The sequence below is a fragment of the Culex pipiens genome, chromosome 2 (genome assembly GCF_016801865.2).
Source record: "Culex pipiens pallens isolate TS chromosome 2, TS_CPP_V2, whole genome shotgun sequence".
Classification (NCBI taxonomy): domain Eukaryota; kingdom Metazoa; phylum Arthropoda; class Insecta; order Diptera; family Culicidae; genus Culex; species Culex pipiens.
This window is the reverse complement of record NC_068938.1, coordinates 107,673,163-107,697,912: the sequence shown is the minus strand read 5'-3', so window position 1 is coordinate 107,697,912 and position 24,750 is coordinate 107,673,163. Positions and strand designations below refer to the sequence as shown.

Here is a 24,750-nt window from a genome sequence, read left to right as displayed (position 1 = left end):
AAAAAATTTCGAGCTTAACGAAAAACAAAATGAGCAAATTAAAATTATAAAAATGAAGATAAAAAACAATGTCAAAAACTAGATTACCAACAAAACAAATTTAAAAATTATTTCATTGAAAACGAGAAAAATATTTTTTTAAATAAAAATGATTACTTCTACCAACAATTTATAGAATACTTAGATGATCTAAGTAATCAGTAACTCACTGATAAACAAAAAACACACACACACACACACACACACACACACACACACACACACACAATCATGATAGACATATCTTAACCATCAATTATGTTGATATTTGGCCAATATCAATTATCAATGAATGTTAAAGATTTACTCTACCTTGATCGTAAGAACAAAATATTTAAAATCATGTATATTTTTCCGGAGAATACATCTGATTTAAATATAAGTTCAGCAAAATTATAACAAAAATTCTAACTAACAAAAATCTAAGAAAAGCATTCAGCGTACACAAAAATGAACCAAAGCAAATATTTTTGCTAAATACAAAATCATTTTCAAAACAAATTATTCGTAAAAAATAAAAATAAATGGTTCAGAACATATAACAGATTGAACAAAGAAAAATGAAATGCAAAAAGCGAATCAATTCATTATAAATATTATACAAATATTACAAATAATTCAAAATAGCAAAATAGTTGCCTAATTTAAAATCATACTATGTCGAAAAAAACAGGCGAGATATCAAAGATATCGAAATCAACCTTTTAACACTTCAAATTAAATCAATCTATATTGTAGATATAATTTAAGTTTGATTGATTTAATTTGGTTTGTAAAAATCACTTTCATATATTGATTTTAAAACTTAGAAAAACAACCATTATATTTTGAATAAATTTCCAATAAAAACACTGCAAAATAATGTAAGGTGTTAATCAAATATTCACACAAAATTGATTCATATTTTCCACTTTCAAATCAGACACAAGAAATAATCTTAAAATTATATTATAATAATGAAAGTGAAAAAGTATTCAAACTAACAATATACATTGAAATCTGTTCAAATAGGTTTACTAATTGATCGATTAAAAGAAAATAAAGTTTTTCTTTTAAAAATTTAAAATCAGCTGTCATGAAGCAAACATCTTAACAGAAATGTTCATTTCATTTAGTATAATAACTAGTTTGTTTGAAGTATTTTAATACAACAATTTCTCTCATTTTACTTATTTAACAGTAAGTTAGTTCATAACAAAATAAGGAGATTATAAATTGTGACTTTATACTCAATAAACATGACTTGAATGAAAGTATTAAAAAAAGGAACAACAAACAATTTCGTAGATACTTATGAATATATAGATCCCTTAAAAAAAAAAACGTTACCAAATATGTATAAAAAGAGAAAAATCAGTTATTATTCATGAAAATATAAATATTATAGTTGTACCAATTGAATTAAAAAAAAACAGTTCAAAAATAAAAAGTAACACAAATACATGCATTATTAACACATTTCAACATACAACATAATTATAAAATACACTAAACACTAAAATACACTAAAAACACACATATAAACACACAAACAAACATCTTGATTATCATTAAACATAGTTTTGAAATTTTATAAAATACATTTGTAGTTAAGTATAATAAATACAAAGTAAATAAGTAAAATCTGCATAAGACAAAACTTATTTTTGTAGGGGGAAGGAGACCCCCACGTTCAAATCTTCAGAACCAAACAATTCTATTTGTTTGCCATCTTCATCTTCATCTTCATCTAATCGTCGTCGAGATCGTGGTCGTCATCAAAAGATTCACGAAAACGAAATCGTTAATAATCGAAACGGTTCCAAAACAACAACATCAAGACATCTTCAGCACCATCATCACAAAGTGTATTCACACATTTTCAACGCCTACAGTCATCCTGCACATTTCACATTTCAAATATATTTTATTGAAATCTTTCAAATTTTAGGAAATGTAATCAATGTAACTAGCATAATTTTCGCGTCTTTCAATTGTAAAACATTATTTTTGCTGTCTAGAAAAAAAACATATTAAATTAAAAGTAAAATTAATAATAGCAAAGTAAACAAAAATATGAAACGAATCCATTCAAAATCAGTAAACATAAAAATTGATTTACTACTTTCATTGTATCCTACTAATCCCGAGTAAACCGCGGGTAATCGGTTCCATCAACTAACATTAGTTTAAGTAAATTTTGTAAACAATATGTACCAAACAAAACAATACCGTATTTCAGAAAAAAACAAAAACATCATGAAAACTTATGAAACAAATGACAACAATCTACATAAAACAAAACCTCTACAAATTCAGACAACACATCTATAAATGTCACATAAATAGGTTTCAAAGTATTGTAGCACTATTGACAACATTAAATGATAAGATAAAAAAATATCTCTTAGATAATAAAAAACCTTTTCCGAGGGGGATAGTGATGTTGTGGCCTGAACCACAACACGCCCTTTTTCCCATATTTACCATCTCTGTTTGGCGATATAAGACAATAAAACTTATATACGTCAACAGGTAAACGCAATGACTAAATCTAGGAGGTTAAATGAAGTTAAGTCGATAGGTAGTCAATTATAATACTAGGGAGGTAGTTGATCTACCGACATGGAAATACTTAATAAAGGTGAGCTCGTCCTTGGACGAGCAGAGTTGAAGTACAACGGAACAAGTGTACATTGTTTTATATTAAAGAAAGTCCGCGATAATAAATATTTAACACAAAGTTCCATATCATGTTCAATTTGATGACTTCGGAAACATTAATGGTTATGCTTAGGAGTTTTCAGAATAAAATAATTACCCATTTGGAATTTTTATTAAACTTTTTATAACTAAATTCAATGTTAAAATCTCAAAATATGTTTTTAAATTTTCGATTTTTGCCTTCCTCATTGAGGTAAGGCTATAATCCTGCTCTAAAAATGAACTTTCTATTAAAAGCTCCTAGACCCACCTTCATGTATACAAATCGACTCAGAATCGAAAAATGAACAAATGTCTGTGTGTGTGTATGTGTGTGTGTATGTGTGTGTGTATGTATGTATGTGACCAAAATTCTCACTGAGTTTTCCCAGCACTGGCTGAACCGATTTTGACCGAACCAGTTGCATTCGACTTGGTTTAGGGTCCCATACATCGCTATTGAATTGTTTGAAGTTTCGATAAGTAGTTCAAAAGTTATGTATAAAAATGTGTTTTCACAAATACCCGGATCTCAATTATATGCATGTAAACGATGTCCGGATCCATCATGCGACCCATCATTGGTTAGGTAATTGAAAGGCCTTTCCAATGAGTCCAAGACATTGAAGATCTGGTAACCCTGTCTCGAGTTATGACCACTTAAGTGATATTTATGTACTTTTTTTAAGCCGGATCTCACTTAAATGTATGTAAACTATGTCCGGATCCATCATCCGACCCATTGTTGGTTAGGTAATTGAAAGGCCTTTCCAATGAGTCTAATACATTGAAGATCTGGCAACCCTGTCTCGAGTTATGACCACTTAAGTGATATTCATGTACATTTTTGAAAGCCGGATCTCACTTAAATGTATGTAAACTATGTCCGGATCCACCACCCAACCCATCGTTGGTTAGGTTATCAAAAGACCTTTCCAAAGAGTCCAAATCATTGAAGATCTGGCAACCCAGTCTGGAGTTATGACCACTTAAGTGGTATTCAATTACATTTTGGAAGCCGGATCTCACTTAAATGTATGTAAATATGACCGGAGCCATTATCCGACCCATCGTTGGTTAGGTAATTGAAAGGACTTTCCAATGAGTCCAAAGCATTGAAAAACTGACAACCCTGTATCGAGTTATTATCACATAAGTTATACATTGTGTTCTTTTTTTCTGGATCTAAAAAAATGATGAAACCACTCATATACCCATTTTTGGTGAGTGAGGAAGGCATCAACCACATAGGTGGATTAAGTAAGTTTTTTTCATTTTTTTCAGTAATATATTTTTGAAAAAAATGTGATTTTAAGAAAAGATTGGAAATATTGCCAAACAATACTTCACAAATCAATTTTCGATGAAAAATCTAATTTGCAATAAAAAATGACATGATTATATTTAATAAAGTGCACCGATTTAACATCATGGGCTTTTAAGGCAAGTTTTTCAAAAATTTCGGATTTCAAATTAAAAAATATTTTATGAAAAAGCACTTTTGCAAACTAAAACTATCAAAAATCTGACAAAATTTCCCCATTTTTCCCATAAAAAAACTTTTTGTGATGAACAGTCAATTAGAGCAACTCTCTACGAAATCGGCCGATTTCGACCATTTTTATTTTTTGTATATTTTTACTTGACTTAAACTTTGTGGGGGCCTTCCCTATGACCAAATAAACTATTTTGTGTGATTGGTTCATCCATACAAGTCTCCATACAATTATGGCTGCTGTCCATACAAAAATGGTATGTAAATATTCAAACAGCTGTAACTTTTGAGTGAATTTTCTGATCAATTTGGTGTCTTCGGCAAAGTTGTAGGCATTGTTGAGGACTTTTGAGAAAAAAAATAGGTACACGGAAAAAAAATTGCAGATTTTCTATCAACTTTTTTTTTACTCAAACTCAATTTACCAAAATATGCATTTTTTGATTTTCGAGATTTTTTGATATGTTTTACGAGACAAAAATCCGCAACTTTTGAGCCATAGAGAAAAATGGTCAAAAAATCTGCCGCCGAGTTATGAATTTTTGAAAAATAGGGATTTTTGGAAAAAACGAAGTTTTATGCAAAAACAAGTTTGACATTATTTATTAATTCAAAATTGAATTTGCAATCGAAAAGTACTTTACAGATTTTCTGAAAAAGGGATCCGTTTTCAAGATATAGCCACATAAAGTTTGATTTTAGCGAAATATTTGCAGTTTTTCAATTTTTAAAAATAGTGACCATAAGTGACCATTTCTGAATATATTTTTTTTTGAAAAGTTCAGAAAATTCGCTATAAAATTGTCTAAGAGACATTGACGATTGGACCTCGGGTTGCTGAGATAGAGCCGCTTTAATAAAAAGAAACACGAAAATTGAAGTTTTCTAAATCCCACCAAAACAACCTACCATTTTCTAATGACCATATCTCAGCAAATAATGGTCCGATTTTCAATGTTAATACATAAAAAAAATTCTGGAAATTTTCCGATGTTTTCGAAAAAAATCAAGACTTACATTTTAAAAGGGCCAACCATTAAATATTACCCCTTCCCCCCACAAAGTTTGAGCCAAATCAAAAAATACAAAATCCATTTCCGGTTTTGGTTGAGAATTGCTCATTAGTCAGTTTTTTTTTGTGTGCAATTTTTTTTAAATATTAATCATAACCAACAACTTTGCCGAAGACACCAAATCGATCAGAAAATCTCTACATGTGCAATTTTTTTATGCAAGCCATTTCTATTGATTTACGGAGCGTTCTTTTATTCAAATAAAAAAAAATATCAAATTATTCGCTCTACAGCATTGCCTTGGCGTTCTCGATTGCGAGATTCCTACTCGAAACTAAGTGTCCGAAGGCTTGATTGTTGAGACAATTGCAAATCTCTTTTTACACCTTAGCTTCCATCCACCCGGGATTCGAACTGACGACCTTTGGATTGTGAGTCCAACTGCCTACCAGCGACTCCACCGAGGCAGGATCCAGGGAGACGACTCCTGCACCTGGACTGAGCTAACGACCTAACCTTTTTAGGTTAGTCCGGGCCAACATTTACTTCCCGTCCGACGGAAGGCGTGATCAGACAAATCTCGGCTCGAAAAATGCCACCGGGACCTTCTGGGATCAAACCCAGGCCGACTGGGTGAGAGGCAATCACGCTTACCCCTACACCACGTGTCCCGTTTTTTTTAATACGTAACGCAAAAAAAGGATTGTTGGACTCCTTCCCCCCAACTGTATTAAGTAATAAAAGACCGCTCCAATTGAGAAAGGACGGACAAATAAAACAATCTAAATTTAAAAAAAAAACCCTATTTTTTCATATCATGGTATTTTTTTTTAATTCAGCAGAATTTAGCATGTAGGTAACATTACAAACTTGGAGTTGGATTGCTTTTAAATTTTTATTATCATAAAATGTCTATTTTATAAAATGTCGATCTTTGGCCCATTCCAAACCGCTTCATTATAATCCTCCTCCGAATAGAACGCCCTCCTCGCCGCATCGTACTTCAGTCTTTCGTGGAAATCGTACACCATCAGCGGCCACTCATCGATCAGCCTAGTGTTCTCGAAAGTACACATTGTACAACGGAGGTGCCGTCACCGGGGCAAACTGCCTCAGATCTTGCTGACAGTGCCCACAGGGTCGATCACACTCTTTGACCAACTCCTTAGCGACGGCCTGAATCAACTCCAGGATTGGCACGATGTGATGAAGGCATCGCTTGAAGATCTGGTACGCCTTGGTGGCGTGACTTTCGTCGCAGAGTTGAGCCACGACCGCGTCGGTGCATTGCTTGGTTTGTTCGGTAAGAAGTTCCGGGTGGCCGAACTGGGTGTACAAAGTTTTGAGGAGGATTCCGTTTTGGAGGCTGTAGTAACCACCGCGGAGAAGCCAGGTTAGCAGAACTGCGGGGAAGTGGGGCTCTTCCAGGATGTCTCCTTTGGCGTACTGGAGAAGGACACATTTGGGGATGTGGCGGACGGAGAAGCTGTACGCGGTGAGCTGGACCAGCTCGTCGGATTCGTACGGGCTGAACTGGGCGCTGGAGATCAGGTTCCCGTACTGTCGGTAGTAGCAGCGGAACGACTCGTACGCCCGGTTGTACACATCGTCGTTGCTGTCGATCTGCTTGAGGCACTCCTTGGTGCGGTTCTCGTAGCAACTGTCCTCGGCAGCAGGTTGGAAGTAGTTGCGGATCACGTGCTGCCGGACACCGGTGGTGTCATTCCAGGCACTCAGGTTGATCAGCGAACATCGGATGAGCTCCTTGACGGCACCCTCGCAGGGATACGAGTCTTCTCGGTACTGTTCCAGGGTACAGTTGGGAACTTCGAAGTACTCGCCGCACTCTTGCCAAGCGGCCGGGAATCCCTTGTACACGGTGTACTGGGCCAGATCACTCCGGACGCCGGCGGTGAGGTAGCAGAAGGCTAACGCGAAAAGTGGCCACATGGTGTGTGGTTCAATCGTACGCTGTAAACTGTGAATGACCGCTAGTGGTTCAACAATTTACATATTTATACGTCCCAAGTGAAATGGTTTGAACGTGATGAAAGTGATAAATAAGAAGGTCGCTACAGTAAACACATTCGGGGCTGCCCGGTTGAACCTCGCTATGACCTGCTAGCATTCTTGGAGGTTTCACCATAGCTCCCAGATAGTAGGTATTACACAATCATTCGTGGAAGCCCACCGTTCGGACATCCAGAATGCGGTAGCTCATCAACGCGAGATTCCAGCGATCTGTTCTCCACCTAATTACAATTTAATTCCGTCAATTAACGCGCGCGTGTGTCATCTTGTCAAAGAGCTCCCCACATCAGCCATTAGTCATCGTGGAATTTACAACCGGTCAACTACGCTGAAACCAGTTCGAGCTGCTGCAATCCCATTAACAAGCCGCACTACCTGTAGTAGTCACCTGCAGCCGTGATCTACGAGGTGCAGATTGATCTGTCGCGACACCACCGGTCGCGTCATCATCGCGAGGTACCGCAACAGCTCTGGAATGTTCAAACCGGCTTCCATCGAATACCAATCGCCTATCGACCACGTGCCGGGCGCAGAGTTCGAAATCCGAGTTCTGTTCCAAGTATAGACCTGCCGGCCAATTCCGTATTCCGCGGCCAAGACCACCGAGGTAGCGCCACCCGTCGGGCCGGAGGCCAAATCGGGTACCGCGATCGTGGTCGCGATCACCAGCCATTAGATTAAGCCATCAACGGGGGGTTTATCGGGTCGCTACTGGTTGTTGGTGGTGTTGTTAAGTACGTAGAAGTCGCGGCATTGCGTGGAATTCAATTAGTATTCCCCGAAGCTCGGTTGGGCGGTCGATTGGCGCGCGAGCATCGAATTACTTTGTGACTTTGTGTGCGGTGTTCACGCGTAAAGACAAGATTTTTTTAACTGGTTTGTTTTTCATTGGTATGGTTGCGTTGACGGTTGAGTAACGGGGAAGGAAGTGCGGTGTGCGCGTGGCGCTATATAATTTTTCTTTGAATAAAGCGGATTGACAATTCACGGAATATTGTTTGTTGATTTCGTTCAAACATCAATTTTGATCACGCTGATCAAAATTTTAAGATCGTAGACATTTAATTGCAGATCAAATTTTCAACAAAGGTTACCCATTTTTGAATTCGATTTGAATTGAAGACAATTTTTTGAAACTCTCAATGCTTAACCTTTTGGCCTTCACTGATACCCAAATCTCAATTTTAATCCTGAGATATTCAAGAAAAACCACATTCAATACACTAAATCCCCGAATTGCAATTACCCCCGATTGCGCGTCCCCCGTTTTGCGCCACCCGAATTGCGCTCAAACCCCGAAATAACGCTTCCCCATAATAACGCACTGATTGGCGCAAATCGGTGGAGCGTTATTGCGGGCTTTTGAGTAAAACGAGTTTTTTCATGTTCTTTATTTATATAAAAAAAGAAATATAGGGATATAAGGGTATAAAGGATCATCAACAAAACACGAATAAGGGGACATCCACAAATCTGGGTTTCCAAGAACTCCCGAAAGTCATGACCTAGATATCTACCTAATCAACGGAGGTCCATATGGGGGAATTAATCATCGGTATAGCTTTAGGTAACTTCAGTGAACCATGAAGCTATAACGATGGTTATTACACCCATTTAGACCCCCGTTGATGCGGTAGATATCCAGGCCATGACTTCCGAGAGTTTTGGATTCCAGGTTTGAGAATGTCCATTTATCCATGTTTTGTAAGTGACCCATTATACAGTTGTTTCTTTTATATGTAAATGGAGTACATTAAAAAAGAAAACCCCCTTTTACGCTAAACCCCGCAATAACGCTCCCCCGAATTGCACTCTACCTTGGTTTGCGCTTCCACCCAAAATTTAGTGTATCGCCACTCTTCATGTGAAATGTAGATTCGATGCAATGTTACAAATGTTTAAAATGTTTAAAATGTTTAAAATGTTTAAAATGTTTAAAATATTAAAATATTTAAAATGTTTAAAATGTTTAAAACGATAAAATGTTTCAAAATCAAAATCAAATTATTCGCTCTACACCATTGCCTTGGCGTTCTCGATTGCGAGATTCCTACTCGAAACTAGGTGTCCGAAGGCTTGATTGTTGAGACAATTGCAAACCTCTTTTTACACCTTAGCTTCCATCCACCCCGGGATTCGAACTGACGACCTTTGGATTGTTAGTCCAACTGTCTACCAGCGACCCTACCGAGGCAGGACCCAGGGAGACGACTCCTACACCTGGACTGAGCTATCGACCTAACCCTTTAGGTTAGACCGGGGCCAACATTTACTTCCCCATCCGACGGAAGGCGTGGTCAGTCAAATCTCGTCTGGAAAAATGCCACCGGGACCGTCTGGGATTGAACCCAAGTCGACTGGGTGAGAGGCAACCACGCTTACCCCTACACCACGGTCCTGGATGGTTAAAATGTTTAAAATGTTTAAAATGTTTAAAATGTTTAAAATGTTTAAAATGTTTAAAATGTTTAAAATGTTTAAAATGTTTAAAATGTTTAAAATGTTTAAAATGTTTAAAATGTTTAAAATGTTTAAAATGTTTAAAATGTTTAAAATGTTTAAAATGTTTAAAATGTTTAAAATGTTTAAAATGTTTAAAATGTTTAAAATGTTTAAAATGTTTAAAATGTTTAAAATGTTTAAAATGTTTAAAATGTTTAAAATGTTTAAAATGTTTAAAATGTTTAAAATGTTTAAAATGTTTAAAATGTTTAAAATGTTTAAAATGTTTAAAATGTTTAAAATGTTTAAAATGTTTAAAATGTTTAAAATGTTCAAAATGTTTAAAATGTTTAAAATGTTTAAAATGTTTAAAATGTTTCAAATGTTTCAAATGCTTAAAAAGTTTAATTTGTTTAAAATGTTTAAAATTATTTAATTGTTAAAATAATCGTAATTTTCTAAATAAAGCTCAAAAACAAAATTTCAGAAAACTTCCTAAAACATTCTAAAAATTATAGGGTTTTGAAAATTAGATGTTAGCTTGTTTAGAAACATTCTTACAAAGGATATAATTCAAAAAAAATAAGTTTTTTGAAATGTCAAATGAATGAAATAAATAATTATGAAAAGGTTCAGGTGGTTATGTTACACATGACCAGTATGACAAAGAACTTTGCAAGATGATTCTTGAAATTTTCGATTAGAATGTCCGGTCCAAATTTCTCCATGATTTCCTTATAACTAACGCCCTATAGAACCAAGGAGACGGAAATTGCAAGTGGAGCTGAAATAGAATCAAGGTGAAATCAACCGTCTTTTCCTCCCCACTCGAAAGTTGTTTTTTGCAAATCAGGTTTTAGTGACAAAAAGTTAAATAAAAAATCACCATTTTTTTTACCGTGTATCATTTTTTCCCAGTGCAGTCTGTATCCATACCTACAACTTTGTCCAAAACACCAAATCGATCAAAAAATTCCTTCAAAAGATACAGATTTTATAATTTTCATATATCATTTTTGTATGGGCAGCTGCCAAATTTGTATGGAAAATTATTTGGACAAACTTATGATGCAAAATGGCATCTTTGGGCATACCAAAGGCACCAAAAAAGTTTCAGCCGGATTCAAAAATACAAACATTAAAATTGAAGAAAAAAGACCGATTTCGTAGAGAATTGCTCAAAGGATATGATTTTAAAAAATAAGTTTATTTTAAATGTCATTTTCGTGGCAACTATTCGTCAAATTTTCAATGTCGTACCCTTTACCGATTTACTCTTTTAAAATTTGAGCGCTGAAGTTTAAAAAAGTGTGAAAATCAAATATTTAGGCTTTAAAGGTAAGAATGGATTGCCATTGAACATATTTTTATGTTCTTTTACTAGTGAGGATCATTTAGTTCCTTCGATTTAAATTTTCAAATTTTTTTTTCATAAAATTATTTTTATTAGGTCCTTTTCGGTACTGGGACCTGGTTATGACCGAGTCGGCTTTTGTAATTAGATTTGACTTAATAATTACAGAGGATCTTGTGTGTAAATGTTAGTGGGAGGGGAGCCGATTAAATTTTCAAATTATTAGTTCATGTAAAAAGTTGCAAACTGGTGATTTTTCAGCATTGAACATCTCACTGTAGTTGAAAAGGACAACTCACGATTACCGAGCAGTTAAATATCTTGAGCAACGCAATACGAATCACTTTCAAAGCAAAACATCGACAATTTTGAATTCTTGGTAAACGAAGACATTTCTAGTTCATAATATAATTGCCACAAGTTCAATGCCAGCCGATTGTATCACTCGGAACAATTCCGGGTGGCGATGCTAAGGTTCACTTCTACAATTTCTCTGAAATGCAATTGATGGAAGGTGTCAATCAAGCTTCATTGGCAGGGCCATCAGTTCCGGGTTTGATATGGTTTGAAAAGATTGATGAAATTTCAATCAATAATTAAAGAAATGAAGTGTTTTGGGTTTATTTAATTAGTAAAAAAATCATGTCCGGTTGAAGAAAAACTTGATCATCCCTGCCACCAAAGACTAGCACTAATATTTGGATTATAGCTCCGTGCTGCTGACTACCGTGAAATTCAAAGACTAAACAAATAATATCGTCAGCAAGTGGGCAATAAACTTGGCCAGTGTTCGGTGCGTTGGCCTGAATACAAACGGCTAGTTAAAACATTGATTTGGTGTGTCCCTCATATAATGATTCGTCAAATCGCAATATTAAACATAACCAACGTTACTTAAGGCCATCGGCAACCATTCGACAGCAACTAAATAAATTTGGCAAATTTGTCAATTGACCGAAGGTTGAATCGATTTCGACACAACGCGACTCCAAATTAACTTCGCCATTCCCCAGCGGCCACCACAATCTAAATCTCAAGACGACACCAGTTATGGAATTTTTCGTATTCATCGGATCAACTTACATTTTGAAGAAGGTCGGTGGACTTGGCGGACTCAACGGTGACGACCTGACTAGTAATCGTGGATTGCGTTCTGGACTTTGACCAACTTCCAAAACTGGTTGCCTGCGGCGAATTCCTGAATCGCAACTTATCAATTTGAGAAATTTATCTTTTCATAAACCTCCTTCACTTATTCCAAACAAAACACCAGCTTCTAATATTTACACTAGATGCTTTAGATTTCCGACATTTATCACACAAACACGGACACTTTCTTCCTCGGACGGAATTTTCCTTCAGATTTGAGATTTGTGATAATTTTCCACACCACACTCACACGAACACACAAACGCCGGGTTTTCGGCTATAAATAACGGACACTTATCGTGGATCTTCCTCTTCTTCACTGTTTCCCACTCTGCTTGTTTTTGGTGGAAATCACTTTGATGATGATGAAGGAGAACACCGCGTGAAACCTCGGCTGCTTCTGCTGGGTTTGTTTGCTCTCTGCGTTTGAAGGGAGGGCGAGATAAAATCGGTGTGAATTTTCGCAAAATTTGATCTGTAGCGATTTTTGGCACACCGCACTCACAAACGAATAAGCAAGCGAGAGATCTCGGACGGTTTTGCGTAGATTGTTTATGAAATATCTGTTTATCGTTAAAGTAAAAGTGAGTGAGATTAATTTGACTCATTAGTTTTGGAAAATTTTGCGCTTTTGGAAATGAATCAATAAATAGCGCAAAATAGGCAATTAATTACAGCTTTGCTTGATTTGTATTTTAGAGGGCTGAACGTTAATAATTTGTTTAGCATGTTCAAACAAATTTTGTAAAATTGATGGCAAAAATTGATGCAACCATGATTGAAGGTTACAAATAAAATAAAAAGTTTAGATTGCCTACCTCTCTTTAACTCATTCAAACTTAATTGGTCATATATAAACTAGAACAATAAAAAAAAATCAAACCATCCACATTAACGACCCCCGGGTCTTTTGTGGTCTCTATTGCAAGTTTCTGCTCGAACCTAGGAGTCCGAAGGCTTGAATGGGGAGAGCACCCAAACCTCTTTTTACTCCAAGGAACCTTCCACCCTAATGTTTGAACTGACGACCTTTGGATTGCGAGTCCAACCGCCGCCAGCGATTCCACCGGAGTAGGCTTGGTTTGGTTTGTTGTTTGTACTTATGGCATGGAGACGACTCCTACACCTGGAATGACTTAACGGCCTAACAACCAAGGCCGGGACCGACATTTTACTTCCTCATCCGATGGAAGGTTGCAGCAGATGGGAATCGAACCCAGAACTTGCACACAAAAATTAAGATTAAACTTTTTTTTTTCGTAAAATCGCAATAACTCGTGATGTTTATAAGCAAACCCCTTATGTCTATATATTAAAATTTTTGTAATTGTCTGCTCTACAACTTTGTAGAACATTGTTACACTCTAAAAAATAACCCTGCAAAGTTAGAAAAAACACGAAATTTTAAAATGAAAAATTTTGTACTAAATGAAAAAATGACCCTTCTGGGTCAATGTAGATTCGAAAAGTACATTAAATTTCCCATAAAATGACATGTTTCAACATTTTTTACAGTCGATTAACGGAAAATGGGAAAATTTTTAAAACTTTTTTAGTGTTTTTTTTTTCAAAGAAAAATACGTTTTTTCGAATTCTGAGTACGCCATCAAATCGGGCATCTAATTTTACATAAAAGTCCCTTTGACAACAAATTTCTATCTCATCACCATTTAAGGCTGCAAATTATTAAAAAAAAAACGGGAATATTCAAATCCCGGGATTTCTTTATATTTTGGGTATTTTTTAAGAATATTCAGTTAAAAAAATCATATTATGAATTATTTTTCATCGAACACCAGCATCTATTATCAAACACTAGCACCTATCAAGGATGGCCGATGCACAGATTTTTCTGTGTTTCACAGACGTTTGAGCTTGCGTCAGACATTTTTTTAGGTGCATAGACTTAAACTTCATTTAATTAATATTTTGTTAAAATATTAACCGAAATATATTTTCATAGAATTAAAAAAAAATACGGGTACCTATTAATTCTTCAGGCGTTTTTTTTATTAAAATATTTTAAAAAATTAAGCTTTTGTTGTCACGTCATATAAGGCCGATGCAAATATTTAAAAAAGTTTTTGTCCCTCGGCCCTGGCCGAGGTCAAGGAGGGGGGGGGGCAAAAAAATAAAAAATAAAAAAAATTAAATAACATGCCACAGTCTTCACATTTAAATGAAAATGTGTTTTAAAATGCATTTTACACTAGTTCAGTTGTTTTGCAATCATTAGTTTTCAAAAAATCTAAGATCTGACAAAAACAAAAATTGTATCGAAAAAAAGATCAAAAAACAAAAAAAATCAAACCATCCACATTAACGACCCCCGGGTCTTTTGTGGTCTCTATTGCAAGTTTCTGCTCGAACCTAGGAGTCCGAAGGCTTGAATGGGGAGAGCACCCAAACCTCTTTTTACTCCAAGGAACCTTCCACCCCAGTGTTTGAACTGACGACCTTTGGATTGCGAGTCCAACCGCCGCCAGCGATTCCACCGGAGTAGGCTTGGTTTGGTGTGTTGTTTGTACTTAAAAAAAAATATCAAATCGAAAATTTTCAAAAAATCTTAAGATTTTTTAATAAACCCAAACATGCTAGAAATGATTTTAAACGCAGAAGAATGTATTTTAATTTGATTTCAGCTGGTTGCACTTGAATTTTCATTCAAATTTTGAAGTTTATTGTAAAAATATTTTTTTGCCCCCTGATTTTTCGGGCCAATTTTGAAGGGGGGGGGGGTGACAAGAACATTTAAAAATTTTTGTACAAGCCTAAAAAAATATATAAAAAATGTTTTTAAGAATTGTAGTGCATTTCAAAATCAAAACCTAGAAAAAAATAATAAAAATTTCTATCCTTGTTTAGATTGAGTCTAGATTTTTACTAATTAAAATTGCTGAGCTAATTCTATGATTTAAAGCTTGAAAACATAACAAATATAGTGAAAATATAGATTTTATAAATATTTAAAATATTTCCCGCATTCCTGGGACATAACAAATATGTTTCCCCTTTTCCAAGGAAATTCAAAATCCGGGAATATTAGACGCTCTAGAAAAACATATTCAATGATATCAAAACGGTGGTTTCAGGACCCCAAAAATATTTCTGAAAAGTTAGATTTTGAAAATCATCCTTATCATGAACCACCCTAATTTTCAGCCAAAACAAAAGTTGCCATTTTAAATTTGCAACAACTCTTCTGAAGACACTAAAGCTGCAAAACATCACAATTTTGTGGAAAATCCATTTTCCACTTATTTTTGCGATCTGAATCACTGTGCAATAGGGTGCCCAGAATATGGGACTTTTTTCAATTCCTCGCTCTAGAGCTTTTTAAGGAAAAAACGAAACTATTGGCACCCCGGGGCATGGCCTTCCTCTAACGTGGGATTTCTGCTCCAGCGCCTCTGACGAGACAGGAGAAACCGGGACCGACGTTTTACTTCACCATCCGATAGAAGCTCAGTGGATAAGGCGGGAATCGAACCCGCGTCTCATAGCATCATCGGGATCGGCAGCCGAAGCCGCTACCCCTGCGCCACGAGACCCGGCTTTTTAAGGACTCTAGGCCAAATATGAGCAAAATCATTCACCCTGATTGATACTTGAAGGTGAGGAAATCGAAAAAAATTTCGGAAACTCCAATTTTCTTACGGGTTGGTCTGCACGGTTCGCTATTTCCATCGAAGTATCCTCAAAAGTGAAATACTTATTGGAAATTAAATGCTCTAAAACTTTGTACAACATACTAGTGCTGTATTCATAGCTTCATAGCTTCAGCAAAAAAAAACAAATGCATTTCAACTTGTTTTCAGTTGAATCGATTTCAATTTCAGTTTTGAAGTTTTCCTTTCTATGTTTTGTTTGGTACTGATTTTAACAGAATATTTTATAAATTGTAAAATCAACTTGGCATCATCAAAATACAGCCCATGCTGGTCGACGACACAGAACGAGTAGAAACAGCTGAGGCTGCATAAAAAACGCACATACAGTGAAACCTGTTTTTACGCGGTGGCGTTACGCCTTTTATTTCGTCGATTTCTCTGGAACGACGCAAATTTTTTGCAATCTTTTTGAAGCAGTTTGTAGGTTTTGTTCAGATCCACAAAACGCTTTTTTAACCATACACAAATATTGTATGGTTTAAGAGAAATCGACGAAATAAAAAGCGTAACGCCACCGCGTAAAAAGAGGTTTCATTGTACTTATGCTGCGATGTGAAATGGGATTTCAGCCTCGCAGCCAGTGCGGACAGCACCACAAAGACAAACCAAAACAATTAAAATTATTTATTTTCCATTTGCATGAACGCAACGCAACAAAACCGAAACATAAACGCATTCACGACCACAACACACACAACTACAAGGAGAAAATAATAAAAACAAAGTGATTCATTGGCGGTGTCTGCGTGACAGCGCGACTTCGCTGATGGATCGTCTACCAAAATCTGACAGATTGCGCGACAAGTTAGCCATGAGTGCATGTGCGCGTTCGCGCATAAAAATACACCCAACAAAAAAAGGTGGAGAGACCAATCTAGTACCTCGTTTCGACTTTGCCCAGTCCCCCAACACTGCACGCTGGTTGGTGTTGGTGATCGTTAGTTTGTTTGCCGTTTCTGTGTTGGTTTGTGAATGGGAAAGTATGGGGTGGTGGAACGGGAGGCCCGGTGGAGACCTCACTCATGCATGCAACTGTCACAGCACAAATACAACCAGAGTGTTGGGGAGACTTTGAGAGGTGCTGAATGAATCTTTATCGTGCTCTATGATGGCAGTATAAGTTTGCGCGGAGTAATAGTTGACATATCATCAGAATGTCAAATTATTATAGATAATCGTATATTTTTTAAGGACCATGAAAAAAGTTTTTTTTTGTATTTTTGATTTGCCGTTTTTTTAAAGGTCCAATAATCCAAAATTTCAGTTTTTGCATATTGGGTGTTTTTTGTAATACCCCTGACTCGAGGCGGTTTCAGAAACACCTAAAAAGCAAAAACTGCAAGTTTGATTTATTGGACCATTTCCAAAAAAAATCTCCATAACTGTACTTTTTCTATAGAGCATATCTCCCAGAAATCAGTCTTTTTTCTAATTCTATTTTCTGTAATTTGCCTAAAATTTTCTAGCGGACCTCTGATTAAAGTCATGAAATATTCTATCAGGGATTCTACCAGAATCCTGCTAGAACGGAGGAACATTTCTGCTAAAATGCTTTAAGAATATCATGCTCTGCAAGAACTCTGCTAGAATCTTGGTAGAACATTGTGACTAGCTTGAAAGTTTTACAGTTGACTGTATATTGAGCAATTCCATGCCAAACAGGGAAACGATTGTACCGGAACCTTTCCGATTTTAATGAAACTTTGTAGACATGTTATCCTGCGCTTATTTAAGTTATTTTTGTGTATACGGAGCCAATTTCACTCAATAATGACATTTGAGAAGGGCGTATTTTTGTAATTCGTAATTTATATATTTTTGTATCTCGAAACCTTTGCATCGTATCAAAAAGCGGTCAAAGACAAACTTGTAGGAAATTTGACGGGCTTTCCGAAAAAAATACACTGAAAGAAAAAAACACGGCACTTTTATGAGATTTTTGGCCAACAATTTTTTTTTTAAGCCCACGTTTTTTTTTCGTTCAAATTTTGTGAAAATAGCTCAAGATGTTAAAAAAGACTCACAAAAAATGCAGGATAGAGCAACTCACCAAAAAATACAAAAATCATTTGCTGAAACTATTTATTTTTTGAAAGTGCTCTAAACGTCAAAATTTTCAAAACCGAATACGAGAAGTCCCCATATTGACCACTGTCCTAAGTCCAATCCTTGTGAAGTTACAGCGGTTTTAAAAATAAAAATGTTAAAAAAATGGTTAAAAAACAATTTCTAATTGACAGACTTGATTTAAAAAAAAAAGAAGTTAACTTTATAGCTGTCGGCCTCCATTGCTAGTACCAACCACTAGTGTCTTCCTTTTTATCTACAAGGACTTCGCCGCCCTGGGCTCCTAAGTGTATGAAAGTATGGCACGGAGCGACGGTGCCGAATACCCATATTTACACAAAGAATTTTAGAGCGCCCGCCGCGAGATTCGAACCGGCAACCTCTGAATTGTGAGTCCAGCGCGCGGTCCGATTGATCCACACGGGTGGGACCACTTGATTTTTAAGTTCCGTAAATATTTCTACCGGAAAGCTTGTCCAAATTCCCATAAGATTGTTTTGCAATCATAAGTTTCCAAATTTTTATTGAGAAATAAAAGTTAATGCGGTGTTGAACATTGTAATTTAATAAAAGTTCTAAATATTTTTAAATAAGTCCAAATATGCTAAATATGATAACACTGACCAACAAAAAAAAAATGACAAAAATGATTGCGCAGGCTCAACTCGAGGAGAAGCAAGAACTTTGAGGTCCCCAGAATCACGTGCATTTTGAGTTCATCGTTCTTACATACAACCCAAAAATTGCATGCAAAAAACATTGTCCCCTGATTTTCAAACCAATTTTGAAGGGGGGGGGGGCGACATGAACTTTAAAAAATATTTGCAACGGCCTTAGTGAATTAAACAAAAACTACTTTTCAGAAGGACATCACACATTTGGCCATTAAAAAATCGAGAAAAAATTCACTGCAGTATTTTCTTCAAATTTTGATTGAAACCTTGAAACCTTAAGATATGATGCTAAATTGCACTGTTACCTAGGTTAATCCACCTAATGTGCCCTTGGTTGCCCAAGTTAAAAATATTTTATTCTGAAAGTTCAGAAAATTTCAAAAGAAATGTCTAAAAAACAAGATTGAACCTCTAGTTGCTGGCTGGCTAAAAACAGGATTTTAAACAATTTTTTCCTGCAATACTTTGAATATGTATCCAAAGCAAAAAGGCGAAACCTTTGTTTACATCTGTTTTGTGTCGTAACATGACGTTTGGTTGGGTGGATGGCGAATTATGGAGGACGAAAATTATGTTAACAATTTAGGAGGGGTGGTAGTGGGCGATTGACCACGAGGGGAGGCGAGTTGCGATTTTTCCAAAAGTGTCCACGAGGTTTATTGATCCCTTAGGTTTGACAAAATATATGATTGATATATGAAAATTTGAATGTTGTTACAACCCTTTTGAAATGTTGTTACTGATTAAAATGTAATAATGTTATTAAACCACTTCTCACACCGGTAACTGCACCGCGAACGGTTTGTTTTGATTCACAGTACCGCGGTGTTGGTGTACTGCTAAGTGTCAATCTTTAGCCATTCATGTTTGTTTTTATTTTTGAACCATGTCTACAAGTACTGTCTACTAACACAACTGCGCAAGCGCCCATCTGTGCGTGTCTGAATGTTGAACAACTTTTATTATCTTTTTTTTGTTTGATTCAATATTTGAAGAAAAACTTGGTGACAAGCGCCATACATAAAAAAAAGCAGAATAATTTAGAGATCCGCCGATTCGTTTGTGAGTGTGCCATCAATTTATTCGCGAAATAAACTACCCAATTTTATTACCTACACTTCCATTCAGCTTCGTCGCACCGTCGTCACACACATTGTCCAAAACAATAACACAGCGAGGCGAAACAAAACAAACAAAAAAAATCCGATCACACACACTTTCAGCGGGATCGCGAGCAGCGCACGTGCGTCGCGCGGATCGCTTGTGTTTGTGTCGCGCGCGCACGCAGAGCCACCACTACAATGACGGGGCGCGAACTCGTGCGCGTCGTCAACCCGTCCCACACACGCCGAAACCTTCGGCTTTTTTTACACACTACACCACTTCGAAACGACAATGTGACAAATTTTAGTGCCGTGGCCGAAGATGGCAACAGGAACGACGGGGGATTTTTTTTATTATTTTTTTTTTATTTATTTCCTCCACTTTATTCGACCATCACGAACGAAGCACGCACGATTTTTTGATCGCACAATCGAATTTTTTCACGGCAATCTTTTGTTTCGCACCAAAGGTACTTTTCCTTCCGCGAAAAAAAGGTTGATCCACTAAAACACTCAAACACGCGACACACTCAAAGGGATTCTCTGATTTTATTCAAGTGGTCGTGCCGCTGCACACATGCAACGCAATTTCACCGATTTACGGACCGATTTCTGTCACGGCTTTTTCCTATCACTTTGCCTGAAGGCCAGCAAAAAAACCTGAGGAAATTCCTCTTGAACCACGATCGCGTACCTCCCGATCGCCAAAACTCCAAAATTCTTCAACAATCCAAGCGCAGAACTGCAGCGATTGACACCCGAAGCAGCAGCAACAGCGAAGAATCCCGAACGAGTTGTGACAATTCTCGGCGACGACGACGATCGAGACAAAAGAAGACAAAACCCGAAGAACCCAGCGCGATCGCGATCTCGTCTTCACCACCGCTTCTGTTCCGCGCGAACGATCCTCACCCAAGAAACGATCATCGCAATTTATCGCCTCCTCACCAACGAGTGATAGCTCTAGCGATTGTGAATCGCGGATGATTTCGGCACGATCGATGCAAAAATGTTGCACAATGTTTCCCGAAAAAAAAGCACGCGATCGACGACGACGACTGCAGACACGGAACCGATCCGGACCTCGACGGCGAAGGAACTGAGACTAACCTAGTGTGTGCATCAAGTGCAGTTGTGCAGTATGTGCGATCAGTACCAGTGTGGTTAGTCTTGGTCTTGGTCAGATGGGCGGACACACGCTCACCAACAGCGACAAAGTGCGTGTATCGGGGAAGCGAAATCAATAATCTCGCGGGTTCTGATAAATCGTCGGCGGTGCTAATCGATTCGCGCCAAGTATACTAGGAACTGACCATATGCCGATTCGGTCGAAAGGTTCGCGAGCGACTGACACATCTCGCGAGAGTGTGTCGCCACGATGGGGACCGTCGGGGGAGCGAGTATTGGAAAATGGGATAAACATTTAAAAATATCAAGTCTGACGTAGCATTTTTGAAGGATTAATCGGAATCATAAAGTATCAATATATCGCCTTTTTGAGAAACATTTGTATTAATAATTATATATTTGTCAAATTTACAGTCAATATCCGCAATAATCATTCAGTAACCTACCCGAGCAGGGGTAAATAGGGTAGAGTAGTCATCAATGAGACACGGGGAACAATGATAAAATAGCTCTCACAAGTAGTAGTTTCAACCAATCAGGCTCATATTTTGGGGAAAGGTGCATCTACTGGATACACTTCTGCCATAATAGTGGCTTTGGTTATGGACGCTCCCTTGAAAAGTTATTCAAATATGTTTGATTCCGGGGTGTAAATGTAAATTATGGACAAAAATTACACTTTCGCTCGTAGGCTGCCATTCACACCAAAACTAACATTTCTTCAGATTTTTTCGACGTTCCATAGGGAATGAGTTGGGCTACAATGTCCTTTCATTAGGTTTGACCAAAATTAAGAATATACCCAGAATCCAGGGCTGTCGCATTGTTCCCCACTCCTTTCAGCCCATGGGTAACAATGAGACACTTTGATTTTACTTCGTTAATCTTTTCAAAATCTATGTAAATCTTTCAAAAGATGAATTGAAAGGGATTTTTGGCATATTTATAGAGTTTTAACTCCATTTAGGGGAGTGTGGGGTAATTTGGACACCCTAAGGAAATTTCTCTGCCACGGGCTGATGGATATTTTAAAGGAATGTGGATGACACCAGAGCATAATAGAGACCATGTATTATTGAAAAATGTCATTTATTTCGATAAATTTTGATGAAAAACGGCAATTTTTGATGATAAAAATTGATAAAATGCACAATATTTATACGTACATATCTCAGGCATCATCCAAGCAACCATCTTAAACAAAAATTTCCCACTTTGTTGCCATAAAATCCGTGCAAATCCTTATTTCCCAACCCTAAAAAATTAGAACTTAAGGCAGTGCCAACCGGCCTATGGAAACTTTTACATATTATACCAAAACTACTTAACCTATTCCACCATTTTTTGGTTTGTTAATACTCTTAGGACATTACTAGTACTAGCCTTATCACTTAAATTGCCGTTTTCACTTTATATCCGAAAAAAATGTTATTTTTAAAGGGGTGTCCAAATTACCCTCACTATCCATATTACCCCAAACTCCCCTAACAAAAAATATAATATTATTTGGTATAAATAAATTGATTTTCGTAGAGTGTATCATTGTTCTCCAGCTGTCTCATTGTTCCTGCCAAGTGCATCTACAATGAGACAATTGTATAGCTTTGGGTGTTAGACGTCAGATCGATCACATATATTTTTTTTTCAATTCAATTCATTTTATTTACCGAAATAACAATTTTACAACTTGTGTGAATAACTGGTGCATAGAGATTTGGTGTTCCTTGCAACTATTTCCTTTTCAATCACCACTTGGTAACAGAAGGTTCTTCAAATGCAATTAACAGAAACTAGGGAAAATTTTACCAAAAAAAACCTAGTGAGATCGAAGCGATCACATATTTTGATCAATTTTAGAACACATGAAAACAAAGTAAATGCAACAAAAAGCATGCTGATGAAAAAAATACCTACCCTAACACAGGAATACCAAATTTTGGTATTACTTGGGGAAATAACAGGGACCAAGATGTGCCATTGGTTGCCCAGTATACCATGAAATCATACCAAAATCTTGTATGTGGAAGACCACAACAATACCAAAACATGATATTCCAAGGTTAAAATGATACCACAAAATAAAAACATTTCGATAACTAGTTCAGTTATTCTGGATTTTGTCATTTCAAGTCAATTCTTTCAATGTTGTGTTCAATGTCAAAAATGTTTAAAATCAAATTTGAAATTTCCCGTTTTTAATGAAAGTATTCGCTTTGAGACATCATTATAGCGCAAAATTAATTATTTTGTCAAAATTGGTCACAATTTTTGCTTAGTTTCAGAGGAATTTGATAAAATACTGTAATATCAAACGAATACCGAAATGTGGTGTCCGACCATTCACAAATTCTGCAATTTTGCAATATCAAAACAATACCTTAAATTGGTATGTATCAAATTTTACTTTTACATAATTCTCAAAACAAATTAAACTAACATTTGGTATTGATATCAGAGAAAGGTATTATTACGCATTTTCCTTGTTATTTATCCATGCTCGGGTAGCCTGTTTTCATTTTAGGTTAGAAAAAAAAATTACAAGCCATGGTTTTGACATTTCAATGAAAAAAGCTTGCTAAAAAAATACTTTCATCGATGCAGAAAAATGGTTTTTCAGTTTAGTCGACTTCTATTTTTTTATTTGAAATTTGAGGTTTATTTTTTTGCCTCTCTAATGAATTTCTTTTTAAAATGGTTTAATGGTTTGGATATTTTTTGTCATTGTTTCGTTAGAAGCTTAAAAGTGCCCAATTTGGTTAAGGTGAAACGGGACGTTAGTTCTAGTTAACTTTTGTTTAACTCAAATCTATTTCAGAACTCGACTGAATGCTTACTTTTGACCTAAACACGAATGATTTTTTTTTGATTTGGTACGATTTGAAAGACAGCATATAAAATTGGAAAAGTTATTGATTTTTGAGTGTAGCCATTTATTGATCCTTACACTCATTTTGATCATTAAAGTCGCAGTTCTATACAATTTTGCTGCAAAATATTAAACAGAAGCAAGATCACAATTATTTTTGATAAATTTAAAATTTCCCTTGTTTAAAATTTCCCGTTTCCCGGGAATTTTGTAACCCCGGGAAAATTGGACGCTCTGTTGAAAATGCATTCCCTTGCATAAAGAATCATTTTTAGCTTGTTTGGGTTTGGGAGCGGTCCAGGCAACCCAGCAGGAGGAGTAGCAGCTGGAAGAAGGGTTTTAAGATTCTGATGATGGCCGAAAGGAGAAAAGTAGGCCGAAACGTAAGAAAAAACGTTTAAAAATTGTGTTATTATTCGCCGAAAAATATCAATCTAAACAAAGAAAGTATAAACGTCTAATATGCAAAAACAGCAAGCTGAGAAAAACCTCTTTGAAGTTTGTTCCACACATAAAGCTACGTGTAAAGTTTTACGGAAAAACTGGAATTCCTCCTGATTTCTAGAACAAAGTACTGGATGTTATAGGCTTTTCGGAAAGTGCACACGATTTTTAACCAAACTGCATCAATAACTCCAAAGTGATGAAAATGCATATGGGACATTTATGCGATCAGGGGCAGTGAACTAGTGTAAAAAACGAATCTCCAGACTGTTCAATGCAGTAACTGAAAATTCTCGCTTTATTTTACAAAATACCGTATCCTATAGTTTAGAAAACTTTTTTGAAATGAACTTCATGTTGATAAATGTATTTTAAAACTTTAAATTTAATTAAGTGAATATTGTATCAATTCATCTGGGGCTGTCGAGTAGGAGTCAGTGAAGTCGGGTATTTTTTAAAGGTACCAAAGTTGGAGATGGCAAATAAATTGTTGAGTGTAAACATATTCGTTCATATCAAGACCTTTAAAGTCTAGCTAGGATTTCTAGCTCGAAACTGTGACGAGGCAGAAATTTGGTGTATAAGAGACTTT

At 36.3% G+C, this 24,750-nt stretch overlaps 2 protein-coding genes across 6 annotated transcripts in view; both read right to left on the bottom strand.

The window, feature by feature from the left end:
- Positions 1–24,750, bottom strand: part of LOC120425148 (dual 3',5'-cyclic-AMP and -GMP phosphodiesterase 11-like) — a 271,336-nt gene that overhangs the window by 212,254 nt on the left and 34,332 nt on the right. For 2 of the 5 annotated variants that reach the window (XM_052707523.1, XM_039589577.2), the window contains exons 1-2: positions 19,730–21,037; positions 12,140–12,625 (exon numbers count right to left, since the gene is read on the bottom strand). The exons of 2 other annotated variants lie outside the window; for them this stretch is intronic. The gene's annotated coding sequence lies outside the window, so the exon portion shown is untranslated. Of the gene's footprint in view, positions 1–12,139; positions 12,626–19,729; positions 21,038–24,750 lie in introns of those variants that run through there. One more of the 5 variants, XM_039589578.2, reaches the window with a different exon arrangement.
- On the bottom strand, positions 6,189–8,124 carry LOC120425151 (uncharacterized). The gene is made up of 2 exons (XM_039589581.2): positions 7,649–8,124; positions 6,189–7,200 (listed from the first exon to the last, which is right to left on the bottom strand). Exons 1-2 carry the CDS (start codon positions 7,931–7,933, stop codon positions 6,283–6,285), a joined length of 1,203 nt encoding a protein of 400 aa, XP_039445515.1. The 5' UTR covers positions 7,934–8,124; the 3' UTR covers positions 6,189–6,282.

Coding starts and splice junctions, on each gene's coding strand:
- LOC120425151 (XM_039589581.2), bottom strand. CDS start 7,933: ATGGCTGGTGATCGCGACCACGATCGCGGTACCCGATTTGGCCTCCGG. Junction 7,201..7,648: donor CTCGTAGATCACGGCTGCAG/GTGACTACTACA, acceptor CACAGTTTACAG/CGTACGATTGAACCACACAC.